The 11,763-nt window shown below is 43.5% G+C and overlaps 1 protein-coding gene across 1 annotated transcript in view; it reads left to right on the top strand.

The window, feature by feature from the left end:
* Nucleotides 1-7,808, top strand: part of LOC119426019 (SH3 domain-binding glutamic acid-rich-like protein 3) — an 8,665-nt gene extending 857 nt beyond the window's left edge. The window contains exon 2 of the mRNA XM_037693580.1: nt 7,569-7,808. Within this exon, the coding sequence (XP_037549508.1) occupies nt 7,569-7,808 (240 nt within the window). The remainder of the gene's footprint in view (nt 1-7,568) is intronic.
* Nucleotides 7,809-11,763: the final 3,955 nt, after the last annotated feature.

Below are 11,763 nucleotides of genomic sequence, written 5' to 3'. Positions count from 1 at the left end.
TTATTTAAACACTGATCATAGTTATATTCTCATTTATTTAAACACTGATCATAGTTATATTCTCATTTATTTAAACACTGATCATAGTTATATTCTCAGTTATTTAAACACTGATCATAGTTTTATTCTCATTTATTTAAACACTGATCATAGTTATATTCTCATTTATTTAAACACTGATCATAATTATATTCTCATTTATTTAAACACTAATCATAGTTATATTCTCAGTTATTTAAAATGTCTTTTTTCAAATCTGCTTCATGCTCGTGTTTTAATCGTATGCCACTTAGCTTCTAGTTACCATTCTGTTTTTAGCTTTTGACTAGTCTTCATACTTTTAGCTAACAAAGCCATTTGCTACTCTCAATTTTAATTAGCATTTTGATACCTTTTGGCTTGCATTTTAGCTACTTTTAGCTAACTTGTGTTTAGCTTTTAGTTATGCTTTAGCTATACAGTACCTTTTGATTCTTTTAGCATGGTTTGATAGTTTTAGCTTTCAGCTATCCTTTTGCTACTATAGCTTCTAGCGTCTGTTATTAGACATTTGGGTTTAGCTACTTTTGAGTTTTTTAGCTAGTGTTGTTTGTCTTTGTGTTCTTTGAGCTTTAGCAGTTTCGGCTTCTGTAGATTTCAGCTGTTCAGTAGTAATGCAGAATTTTCACAGAAAATCCAATTAGTTTAGTTAGGAAACCTTCGTGTGCACGCTGCGAGTACAACTCGTAATGAAACCAAAAATTAAAAGTTTAGTAAAAGAACAAACAGGAAGCTGAACTGATCAGTATAGGGAACAGTTTGTCGGGGAATGTCGTGTTTTTTGACAATGGCACATGAAGCAGTAAAACCATCATCATTTAGTGAAACAGTAGGGTGTGATCTGAATGATGTGTAGTGGATCACATCTGGATTCCTTTAGTCCTGCATCAGTTTGAACCCTCTGGTGTGCTGCTGTAACATTTGCCTTTCAAGCAGCTCCATGAAAACATTTCACAAGTCCTCTGGCTGTTGTTCTTTGTACTGAGCTTCTATCAGTTCCATTTTCATTGCTGCATTTTAAAAAGCAGCTTTTACAGCTTCCTCAGTTGCAGTTTCTCCTTTTTTCTCTGAGGATGTGACATCGGTTGTACAATGCAGTGTTTCCCCTGGTTAGCTTGCCATGGCGGGGTGCTCGTCTCGTCCATGATTTTTGCTGATGGGGGACGGAGACATGTCTGAGCACAGCTTGTACTAACAGTTTTTGAGCACGGCGGGGGACGTTCAACATGAGGGAAGAGGCAATGTGAGTGCTGCCTTTGGCTTTTTAGCTAGAGAACCTGTATTCTGTGCCGCTACCTTAGTGATATGTCAGTGCTGGGTGGGGGTGGGAGGGCCAAGTTCAGTTTGGTAGGCAGCGTGCTCAGTTCTGTTGACAGGGTGGGGCACCCTACCTGTATGATGGTAAGGGAAACACTGCAATGGACAGATACCAGCTTGTTGGTTTCCATTTAGGCTGCCCACAGCTCCGAGCTGCGGGCCCCTTTTTTTTCCAAGTCCGTCCTGATAACTCTTCCTATTATTCATCCCCCAAGGGCCCAATAAACTGTTCCTTTTAAATACGTGAATCATACCAATTTAAGTCTTGTTGCAATGCTGTACCTAAATGAGTCTCTTAAAAACTTTTTAAGGCTTTTGCACATTTTTCAATAGAATAGTTAACATGTTGCTTCAATAAAATTTGTTCCATCTATTTACCTGCCTTTCTTTTTTGTGTCGTAGAGGAACTGATGTCCATTCTTTAATAAAGTTGAAAAATAAAATTCAAAGAGTGCACAATAAAATAACTTGATTTTAGAGTTCAGACTGGGGCAGACGTTCTGGGGTTTATTGTACAAACACTGGCAGTCTGCAGACAAATGGGGACTGTCAGACTGAAGACCAGCTTTTACCCTACACCTGAAAAGTTGTAGAGCTGCTAAATGCTGCCTATCTTGGTTTTTAAAGAATAAAAGGTAATTTACAGAGGTGTGTGTGAGTGCCTAGAGTCCTGTTTTTGTTCCCCTTCATGGAGCAAAAAAAAGGGGAATTGGAAATACTCTCCATCCATATTGTGACCATAACTTGAAAAAAACATGTGAGGCACCATTTTCCTTTTTAGTATGTGGCTACATCTAAGTATAAGGAAGTAGGTAATGATCAAAAATTGGGTTGCCATGTCAAAATTCAAGATGGCCACTGCCATATATATACAGACCCTTTCCAAAAAATTAGAATATCATGAAAAAGTTGTTTAACTTCCATAATTCCATTCAAAAAGTTAATATTTAATAGATGATAAATTCAGGGCCCACAATTTAAACATTTTCAAGTATTTATTTGTTTATTTTTACATAATTTGGACTTCCAGCTCATGAAACCCATGAAAACAGGATTTCAATTTTTTTTTTTTACAATACTGTGAAGACATCAGCCCACACTACTCAGTTTTTGCAGAAAAAAAAATAAAAAATAGGATCACAACAAATCAATCAAAATATGGTACTTTCAAAACAATATGTCAATCTTCAATACTTGGTTGTGAATCGTTGGTTACGTACTGTAACCCCAGATTCTATGAGTATTGGCGTAGCCCTTTAAGGCTGTCGCTAGTGGGTTTTATCCCGTCATGCGAAGCATTAAACTGAAAAATTTAGTCCACACCCACCTGCTGTATGGGCCCCACCTGGTCCGTATAAATTACCTTAAGAGCCGGTAATCGGCTCCCAAATAGCTTTTTCTTCAGCCACTTAGGAGCCAGTGAGGCCCGACGCTTAAAGGGCTACACCTATACTCATAGAATCTGGGGTTACAGTATGTAACCAACGTTCTATTTCGTATAGGCTTCGCCCTTTAAGGCTGTCGCTAGTGGGTTAAGGGTGAAGCGGATGTGGTCCTCGCCTCACTGGGTCCATTCGAACACCGTATGAAGCTTGCCCAAAAAGGTCTTGTCACTCAGCTCTCCATGTGCATCGTGATGGGGCCCTCCGACAAAAAAGCCTTCTGCAGCTCCTCCGACAGGGAGGGGAAGTGTCAAGTTGGGTGGACTTCTGCACCATTGTCATCTAGGCTGCAATGCAAGACAAGGCAGACAGCAGACGAGGCGCACAGGTTGAGGGTGATGTCAGACGCCTGCAGATGGAGCTCCTTGTCTCCTGAGGCAGGTCTGTCCCTCCGGCCTCTGAGAAGCTGTACGTTAGCGGCGCTGCGGCCGCCTGGGACGCATGCCGGTGAGCTCGGTTGGAGAGCGACGTCACTGTCTGGTTATGCCTCCCTGGAGGCGCAGGACGCTGGTCCAACCTGGACGTCTTTGCGCCGAAAAATAAACATCCGTCAGGCTCGGCTCAGGGGACACTGAGGGAATTTCCGCTCGGTGAAACCCCTCCACTCTGGTGATGGGCGTGGATGTGGGAACCGGTGCCCTATTCTACCAGGAACCGGCTGCGGCCTCATCCCAGTAGGAAGTCACTGCTGGGAAAACGAGGCCAGATGGGATCAGGACGGGAGCCGGAGTGGAGCCCAGAAACCCTCCCACTAGATCATCCGATCTGGGCGGAGAAGGAGAGGGGACGGCAAAAGTCCCTTCATGTCAGCTGCCTCCTGGATTATGCCGGGCAGCTCCAGAGGAGGGCACCGGCGGCTAGGAGTTGTGTAGTCGCTGATGCAAAACAAGGTGTGTGTGTGTGGGGGAGCATTCGCTCAGGACACTACACTTTCCAGGAGGGAATGAGCAGTGGGGGGCTGCTGCTGACGTCACCTGTCCCGGAGGAACCATCCGATTCACTCCCGAGAGTCAGCGATAAGAGGAAAATTACAAGATGGCATCGTCCAGCGTGTAGTGACCTGCCACTGAGAAATGCTCCTCGGCGCTTACCTTGAAACAAGACTGCTCATCTTCTTCTTCTCGGGGAGGAGAACTCACCGGGACGACAGGAGGTTGATGTGGCGGGTCACAGGCAGTCTTAACAAAGATTGGTCACGCAGACAACTTTCCTTCTTCGTTCTTCTGACAGTGCTATTAGCTCGCTGAAGAAAAATGGGAGCTGATTACCCACTCTTAACGTAATTTATACGGACCGGGTGGGGCCCACACAGCAGATGGGTGTGGACTAAATTTTTCAGTTTATGCTTCGCATGACGGGATAAAACCCACTAGCGACAGCCTTAAAGGGCGAAGCCTATACGAAATAGAACCCTTTGTCTTAGGTCGTTTTTACGCTAGATAGTCCGGTAGACTCTTGTTCGGGACCAGTATTCATGAGCTTTTGTTACATTTGAGCTGGTGCGATGGCATTCACACTGCACTGTGCATTCAAGTCAACCTGTTGAACCAACCTGTTCCCCCGCTCGCCTGTGGGGGCGCTGCATCAAGAACTACTGAAAGAAACTATACAAAAACCTCTGAAGACACGTCATCTTCTTCTTCTGTAAACAAAAATAAAAACAAAGTGGCATCAAATTTTGGCAGTTTTAGGAGTTATATTTTGTCATTTTTCAAAAATGGACTTAGCATGAGCAGAAGATGAGACAGAAGACCATGGAGAATATTGTTTTTCACACAAGGCAGCTGGCGGCTCCATATAAGGTAAGAGCAATGCGTGTTTGTTTATCCTGCGGAGCGGGGCTCTGTCTGTTTACATTCACACTGTACTCGAACCGCGCTGGAGTTCTCTTCTACCGGACCGAGACCTAAGTTTTAGCCCGGGCCAGAGTTCGCCTTTTTGTTCGATGGCGCGTTCACACCTCCCTAAACGAACCGGACTTTCAAGGAAAACGAACTAGAGTTCGATTAAAGCGGACTAAACAGGGCTAGTGTGAATGCACCCTTAATCTCTGCCTCGATGTGACGTGGCATTGAGGCAATCAGCCTGTGGCATTGACTGGAAGTTATGGAAGCCCAGATTTCCTTGATGCTGTCAGCTCTTCTTTGTTGTTAGGTCTGGTGCCCCTCATGTTCCTCTTGAGAATACTCCATAGATTCTCAATGGGGTTTAGGTCCAGCCAGTTGGCTGGCCAGTCAAGCACTGTGGCATGGGCATCAAACCAGATTTTGGTGTTTCTGGCAGCATGGGCAGGGGCAGGTCCTGCTGGAAGATGAAATCTGCATCTCCATACAGATCCTCAGCAGAAGGAATCATGAAGTCCTCTAAAACATTCTGGTAGACTGTTGCGGATTGGATTTAAGAAAGCAGAGTTTACAAACACCTGCACCGGATATTGCACCCCAAATCATGACTGACTGTGGATATTTCACACTGGACCTGAAGCAGTATGGGTTCTGTTCCTCACCCTTCTTCCTCCAAACCCTCGGACCCTGATTTACGAATGAAAGACACACTTTACTTTCATTGGAAAAGAGGACCGAGGAACCCGACAGTTGTAGCCCATCCCCCGGATGAGTCTGAATGTGGTGGTTTTTGAAGCTGTGATTCCCGCCTCCTTCCACACTTTCTGGATCTCTGCCAGATTCTGGATCTTCTCTGTTTGATAATCCATTGAAGCCCATGATCATCTCTTTTGCTGGTGCATCTTCTCCTGCCACATTTTGCCCTTCCACTAGACTTTCCATTGATGTGCTTGGACACAGCACTCTGTGAACAGCCAGCCTCCTTAGCTGTGAACTTTTGTGGTGTACCCATCCTATGGAGGGTATCAATGATGGTCTTCTGGTCAGTGTTAGGTCTGCAGTCTTCCCCATATTGAACTGAACTGAGACAACTGAACCAAACTGAATCAATTTAATGACACCTGGGGAAACGTGCAGGTGCTTTGAGTTTAGTAGATGATTAGTGTCACACTCAGTTTAAAACATTCATGTCCTGGAACATTTGGCCTGATGTCTTCACAGTACTCTTAATTTTTTGAAATTCTGTTTTCATGGGTTTCATGAGCTGGAAGTGCAAGTTATGTAAAAATAAACTAATAAATACTTGAAATTGCTTAAATCGTGGGCCCTGAATCTATCATCTATTAAAGATTAACTTTTTGAATGGAATTATGGAAGTTAAACAACTTTTCCATGATATTCTAATTTTTTGGAAAGGGTCTGTATATGTAAAGTGACCACACCTATCATTTGAGGAAACTACGCTTTCTAGTTTTTATATTAGTTTCCTTTTAAAATGATTGAGATGGTGTAAGATAATTCTATGGTGGCCAAGGCCACCATTGGCCACCCCCTGACTCTGCTGTTGTATTTTTGTGGATAAAACTGCTCCCTCCACTCTCCAGGATCCGTCACTTGGTGCTACCTCAGACAAGAAAAATAAAATAAAACCTCCCTTTGTTCTTTTCCACAGTGTAGCTTCTACCCACTTGAATATCTTGCACCAAAACATTAAGGTTTTCTTGCATTCCCTGCAGTCCAGGAATACACTTATCGACTACAAACATACACTATTCAAATCCCTCAATGGTGGTGGACATCAGTGTACTGCTTGTTACTATCAGTTTCTGAGAAAAATAGTTGGCATTATTCAATAATGGTCAATCAGGTCATCTGGACAGTTTCTTTTTTGTGGAAAGACGTTTCGCCCTGTATCCAGAGGGCTTAATCAGTCTGAGCAGTCCCAAGTAAACTGTTTTCATTCATTCATTCATTCAACCTTTATTTAGACAGGTTAATCCCATTGAGCCTCGAGGACTCATTTACAACAGAGACCTGATTTCAACAAAGAATGATGACAACAATGGACAACAGCAACAACAATAAACAGTTAAAAAAATCATACAGATTTAAAAAAAAAATTATTTTATTTTACAAATAGGATGGCTACAAAAAGAAAAGTAACAAAAACAGCTAGATTTTAAGGTGAATGTAGAAAACTAAAAACCGGAACATGTCTGCATTGGTCCCTGCCAGGAGTCCAACTGATTCTTAAAGCCACTTAGAGAGGTCAAAGGTCGAGAGCTTCAGATCTTTTTACAAGGTATTCCAGGAAACAGGAGCGGAGTAGGAGAAGGCCCTTTTGTCTAGTTCAGTCCTCACTGAGGGAACACTGCAGGTAATGATGTCCTGAGAGCGCACGCTGTAGCTGCACTCACACCAGTTTGCTGGTGATAAGATGGTTGTCCAGTAAAGGAGTGTACTGCTTAGTGGGGAAATGGTTTACTTGGGACTCCTCACACTGATGAGTCCGTCCAGATAGAGGGCGAAACGTCTTTCCACAAAAAAGAAACTGTCCAGATGACCTGATCGACCATTACAGGACTTTGTACCTGGATGAATGAGCATGAACTTTGAAGTTGGCATTATTATTAATGAACAGTGGAGGGCGGCCATATTGAGAGTTGGTTCACCTGTCAAAGCCTCCATGTTGTTATTGTGATGTAACTTGATTTAAAAGGCCTGTTTCAGGGTTGCTTTTCCAACTGCGTTCACAAAGTTTGGGCAGCAGAGTTTGAAGTGCCCACCTCGTTTTCATACTCCCATCCGTTTAACTGAGCTTCACTTGACTCCCAGTAATACAGCACAGGGATCTGATGTGGGAGTGAACGACTCATAAAGACATTGAATGTTTGAGTTTCTGACTGAACCTCCTGTTTTTATTCAGGTCAAGTCTCAGCAGGCTGAGGTGATTCGGATCCTGGACAGTAAAAGCATCCAGTACGAGCTCATCGACATCTCTGTGGGCGGAGAGCTTCGGGACGAAATGAGGAGCAAAGCAGGAGACCCTACTGCTGTCCCTCCCCAGCTTTTCAATGAAGACCAGTACTGTGGGGTGAGAGGACACATCTCATCCGACTCACGAAGTGGTGAAAACATCTCTGCACATTTCCTCTCAGATAACTAAAGTACTTGTGAAAATGCAAACGACTTGAAGACTTGATGTCTTCAGGATCTGACAGTGATGCCAGCAGATGAGCTTTTAATCTAAAACAGTGTTTTAGGTACTTGATTAGTGAAAGAGATGAGAATGTCTGGTTTTATAAACAATGCTGGAGTCCAAAGTGTTTAAAAATAGGAAAATGGGATAAAATAATTGCATACATTGAAATTTGATCTGCCTGAACGGGCAGTGGATGTTTAGTGGATCAGGTGGAACAGATCCTCCATTTTCTAAAGAAGGCCTTTCTGTTTTTACTCTGTTTTTTTCTATTCATTTTTTAAAACTTAAAAACGTTGTCACTTTCAGCAGCATCACAAATGAGTGTAGTGTTTATTGTGGGAATGCTTCAAAGTCATTCACAGTATTTTTCTTCCGTACTTTTTGCAGCTTCTAACTTGTTCTACAATTTCTGTTTAGTTTAAACAATTCATACGTCAAAACTTTCTGCTCATTCAGGACAATTCCTGCTGTGACTTTTGGTATTTAAGCAGTTTTAACTTTTTGAAATATCTATCTTTTTCACCCATGTTTTTCCAATTGAAAATTAATATCCTTCAAACCCTTTGTGCCATTTTTACTGCTCATTTCAGCTTTTGTTCTGGTTCAGCTTCTTACTGCCTTTAACTACCTTTTTAGATATTTTTTTGCTACTTTATCCCTTTTTCTAAAACACATTATTCTTTGTAGACATCTAGTAGAGTGCTGTATGGATGAGGGCCCAGATTGTTGTAAAGAGCTTTGAGTATCTTGATGAGACAGAACAGCTGTATATTCAGTGCGTCACTAAAGTGAGTACACCCCTCACATTCCTACAGATATTAAAGTTGATCTTTTCATGGGACAACTCTGACAAAATGACACTTTGACACAATGACAAGTGTGTCTGTGTGCAGATTATATAACAGTGTCAATTTATTCTTCCCTCAAAGTAACTCTATATACAGCCATTCATGTCTAAACTACCAGCAACAAAAGTGAGTACACCCTTTAGTGAAAGTTCCTGAAGTGCCAATATTTTGTGTGGCCACCATTATTTCCCAGATCTGCCTGAACTCTCCTGGGCATGGAGTTTACCAGAGCTTCACTGGTTGCCACTGGAATCCTTTTCCACTCCTCCATGACGACATCACGGAGCTGGTGCATATTTGAGACTTTGCACTCCTCCACCTTCCACTTGACGATGCCCCAAAGATGTTCTATTGGGTTTAGGTCTGGAGACATGCTTGGCCAGTCCATCACCTTTACCCTCAGCCTCTTCAGTAAAGCAGAGGTCGTCTTCGAGGTGTGTTGGGGTCATCATCATGCTGGAGCACTGCCCTGTGACCCAGTTTCTGGAGGGAGGGGATCATGCTCTGCTTCAGTATTTCACAGTACATGTTGGAGTTCATGTGTCCCTCAATGAAACGTAACTCCCAACACCTGCTGCACTCATGCAGCCCCAGACCATGGCATTCCCACCACCATGCTTGACTGCAGGCATCACACACTTCTCTTTGTACTCCTCACCTGATTGCTGCCACACATGCTTGAGACCATCTGAACCAAACAAATTAATCCTGGTCTCATCCGACCACAGGACCTGGTTCCAGTAATCCATGTCCTTTGTTGACATGTCTTCAGCAAACTGTTTGTAGACTTTCTTGTGCACAGACTTCAGAAGAGGCTTCCTTCTGGGATGATGGCCATGCAGACCAGTTTGATGCAGTGTGCAGCGTATGGTCTGAGCACTGACAGGCTGACCCCCCACTCTTCAGTCTCTGCAGCAATGCTGCCAGCACTCCTGCACCTGTCTTTCAAAGACAGCATTTAGATGTGACGCTGAGCACGTGCACTCAGCTTCTCTGGACGACCACCGTAAGGTCTGTTCTGAGTGGACCCTGCTCTTTTAAAGTGCTGGATGATCTTGGCCCCTGTGCTGCAGCTCAGTTTCAGGGTGGTGGCAGTCCTCTTGTAGCCTTGGACATCTTCATGTAGCGCAACAGTTCGTCTTTTAAGATCCTCAGAGTTCTTTGCCATGAGGTGCCATGTTGGAACTTTCAGTGACCAGTAAGAGAGAGTGTGAGCTGTACTACAAAACTGAACACACCTGCTCCCTATGCACACCTGAGACCAGGTGACACTAACGAGCCACATGACATTTTGGAGGGAAAATGACAAGCAGTGCTCAATTTAGACATTTAGAGGTGTACTCTCTTAGGGTGTACTCACTTTTGTTGCCGGTAGTTTAGACATGAATGGCTGTATATAGAGTTACTTTGAGGGAAGAATAAATTGACACTGTTATATAATCTGCACACAGACACACTTGTCATTGTGTCAAAGTGTCATTTTGTCAGAGTTGTCCCATGAAAAGATCAACTTTAATATCTGCAGGAATGTGAGGGGTGTACTCACTTTTGTGATACACTGTAAATGCAGTCCATTACCTTTTATTTATTTATATATATATATATATATAGATATATATATATATATATATAGATATAGATATATATATATATATAGATATATATATATATATATATATATATAGATATATAGATGTATAGATATATATAGATATATATCTATAGATATATAGAAAGTATAGGGAAGTGATCCAAGATGGCGCCATGTACGGTCGCCCTGGCATTCTGGTGCGCTCTGTTTTTTCTGTTTTTGTGCGTTAATCATGTGTCTGCATGCTCCTACACTCGCGAGGAGCTACTAAACATCAGAATTACAACCCATGAGGACATTACTCCAGTTTTTTTTTAGTGCCTGCTGCAGAACTTGTGCACTTTTTGGCCAAAAGAGTGAGACTTCGCAGGAGAGGCAGAAGAGCTGGAGCGCTCGTGCATCTCCGGAGGCGCGGTACACGCATGCCTTTACCTGGGATATTTCTCTCCAACATCCGTTCCCTCTACAATAAAATGGACGAGATAGCGCTGCTGATGAGAAGGAACAGCGATTTTTCCTCCTCCTGTGTGCTGTGCTTCACGGAGACATGGCTCAACGAGCAGACCCCGGACTCCACACTCCATCTCGAGGGTTTCCAGCTCCTCCGCTCTGACAGACAGCAGGAACTTTCCGGAGGAAAGAAGAAAGGCGGAGGAGTCTCTCTTTTTATCAACAACGCCTGGTGCTCCGACGTGACAGTGATCTCCCAGCACTGCTCTCCTTCTCTGGAATATCTTTTCATAAACTGCAAACCGTTTTACTCTCCACGTGAGTTTACTTCATTTATTCTGGCCGCTGTTTACATCCCCCCGTGCACGGACGTGCACGAGGCTTAGCGCGCGCTCGCGGACCAGATTACGAGTGTAGAGCGAACTTTTCCGGACTCCCTTGTTATCATCCTTGGAGATTTTAACAAAGCAAACCTCAGGCATGAACTACCTAAATATAAACAGTTTATTAAATGCCTGACCAGAGAAGGAAACACGCTGGATCACTGTTACACCACAGTGAGCGGTGCTTATCGTGCTGTGCCTCGTGCTGCCCTGGGTCTCTCAGATCATGAGATGATTCACCTCATACCTGCATACAGACAGAGACTGAAGCTCTCAAAACCTGTGGTGAGGACATCCAAAAAGTGGACCAGTGAAGCTGTGGAGGAGCTACGCACGTGTTTGGACACCACAGACTGGGACCTGTTCAGGGCTTCTACAGACAGTCTAGACGAATACACAAACACTGTGACGTCATATATACATTTCTGTGAGGACAGCATCATCCCATCACGCTCCAGAGTCATTTTCAATAATGATAAACCCTGGTTCACATCCAAACTAAGACAGCTTCGTCAGCAGAAGGAGGTTGCTTTCAGAGAGGGGGACAGAGACAACTACAGACGTGCGAAGTATGGATTTAGCAGGGAGGTGTCGAAGGCTAAATCCAGGTACAACGCACGGCTGGAACAACAGTTCTCTGCAAACGA

This window comes from Nematolebias whitei, chromosome 19 (assembly GCF_014905685.2).
Source record: "Nematolebias whitei isolate Nwh7 chromosome 19, NemWhi1, whole genome shotgun sequence".
Taxonomy (NCBI): Eukaryota; Metazoa; Chordata; class Actinopteri; order Cyprinodontiformes; family Rivulidae; genus Nematolebias; species Nematolebias whitei.
This window is presented reverse-complemented; position numbering and strand designations above follow the sequence as displayed.